Here is a 2,399-nt window from a genome sequence, read left to right on the forward strand (position 1 = left end):
TTTGTTGTTTCTATATTCAACACAAATGCTCCCAGGCTGAAGCAGCATGGGGGTGATTGTTCCTGGCCTCAGACTTGTTCACAGATTAATCTGCAGCAGACATTAGACCTAAATGAGTAGACCGAGCAGGAAGTGCTCATCACCTGTTGTTTCTGGTCATCTGACTGAGGTGCCTCCGGGGGGACGAGGGGTACTTCAGGCTGCTCAGTTTAACTGCCATCTTCTCCAGGGCGGCACGCTGGAGCTCCCACTGACCGGAGATCAGCTCTGCCTGGAGAACAACCGTGGAGAAGTCAGTTTCAAACATTTCATTCTCATATCCCCAACTTGTCTTTGGAGACCCTGACAGTAAAAGTAAAACATTTTATTTCTGTAGAAGAGTACAGTTGAAAGCAGACGGTTCCATCCACTGTATAAAAACACACAGACATTAAATCAGACTAAACCTTTCCTGTTTTAGGTCAGAAGGAGACCCAAATTATTTCTGAAGCTGGAGTAAGTTTAGAAAAGGAAGGATTGTGAAACACAACTCCATCAGAATCAGATCAGGTCGATGATGTAGGAAGGGGTTGCACACAGTTAGATTGACTGAGATTTAATTTGTACATCAGAGGATATTTCTGTTCTGTGTAGTGATGTCAATAAACATGTGCGTAAAGTTTGAACCTCAGAAATGCACGCCGGCTCACGTCAGCATTTGTTTGCAATAATCAGTGTGTCTAACAATTATGGGAGCGAGGCGACAGTCGTTCTCTGCTTCACTTCCATCTTCATGGCTCAACATTTTGTTGTAACTTCTTCTTTACTTACTCCTCTTGCACTCTGCACTAATGCCAAAGGACAATGTGCCAAACCCGACATTTTTACACCTCACTGCCTTATTTAGGAGCGTCTCTTTTCCACGTGGAGACATGTTTTTATTGTGCAGAGAGGAGAATCAAACATGCAGGATATATTTGAATCTACTTGTATATTTAAATGAAGGGTGTGTTCACACAGTTTGATACATCTGGATTATTTTGTGCGTACGCCACTTGCTTTAAGGATGTGCCATGTCTCCACACAAGTCTTTGTCCACGAGGTCCCAGCTGATTAGAAGTATATTAAAATGTAAAAGAAGCTTTTCGAAGTGAGCGGAGCGTTTGTTTGTATGAGTGGGATCACCTTCAGCTGAGATTTAAAGCAGATGAATGTGATTTTTGACAGACGTGTCCTTTAAAGCCCTGCAAGCAGCCAACAAGCCACTAGAAACACACTCAGCTCTTATCCTACACTCTCATCTCCTGAGAGAGGAACACGCTTTAACGTCCACACAACCATATGTTCCACAATCATAGATGTATAGACGCACTCTGAAATCACAAGCACAAATCTCATCAACACAAATTACCCACACACACGCGTGCATTTAGCATGAATGGCTTTATTCCAGGGAAAGTACACCTCACACACACACACTCCCATCAAACTAGCACAAATGTTTCCATAACGCCACACACACTCACAAATTGACCATGAATTGCTTCAGAAACACACACACACGTATCACAGCCAGTCACACTCAGTATCCAAACACAATCATATAGAGGCACTCAGCACGCGGCTCAGATGTAATTGCATACAAACTATATGGAGATGAGGCTTCAATTGAACCAATGAAGGCAGGCTGAGTGTGTACAAACAACAACACACACACATAACGCCTGCTTTTTCCTCATTCAGTAACAATCTGAATAAAGTATTGTTGCGTTGAGTCGCGTTCGCCATCAGATCTACTTAGCAGACTCGACAGAAGGATCTGCAAAGGTCATCCAATCTGTGGAAGGCAGAGCTGCTCAATCAGAGAGCTAATAAACAAGCCGGCGATACACAATCAGCAGCAGTGTCTGCGTCTGCGTTCAGGTGTGTTCGAATCAGAGCAGCTTGGGTTGTGTATGCACTGCTGTTACAGGAGTGAAGCTAACCTGCAGCTCTCAGACAATAAAAAGACCCTTTCTGTTTAAATGTGTCTCCATTTCCCTTCATTAAATCGTTCTGCTCGGAGCTCGGTGCAGCTGCCTGGTTAGTTCGTCTGTGAGTCAGTAAATCAGCGTGGTCGGCCATTAGCTGGTTAGATTGTTCTTCTCTGTGCTCGGCTCAAGAGTCAAAAACAAAAAAAGATTCCAGCTCCTGACCCAGCAGAAGCAGAACCTCCTCCAGAAGCAGAACTCTCAGTGGTTCCTGGTTGTGGAGGAGTTGTGCCCCACTCTCAGCTCAGCTCTCTGAGGTTCTGGTTCTGGTTCTGGACCGTTCTGCTGTGTTTGGGATCATTGTCCTGTTTGTCACATCTGACTCCAGAATCAGCCCAGACCATCAGCCCTCCACCGCCGTGCTGACAGCTGCAGTGCATTCTGGGTAAA

The 2,399-nt window shown here is 44.9% G+C and overlaps 1 protein-coding gene across 1 annotated transcript in view; it reads right to left on the minus strand.

Moving 5' to 3' along the window:
- Nucleotides 1–2,399, minus strand: part of akap6 (A kinase (PRKA) anchor protein 6) — a gene marked incomplete in the record, with an annotated part of 131,189 nt that overhangs the window by 57,398 nt on the left and 71,392 nt on the right. Inside the window, 1 exon segment of the mRNA XM_037977638.1 lies at nt 144–271. Within this exon segment, the coding sequence (XP_037833566.1) occupies nt 144–271 (128 nt within the window).

This window comes from Kryptolebias marmoratus, linkage group LG10 (assembly GCF_001649575.2).
Source record: "Kryptolebias marmoratus isolate JLee-2015 linkage group LG10, ASM164957v2, whole genome shotgun sequence".
In the NCBI taxonomy this organism is placed as follows: Eukaryota; Metazoa; Chordata; class Actinopteri; order Cyprinodontiformes; family Rivulidae; genus Kryptolebias; species Kryptolebias marmoratus.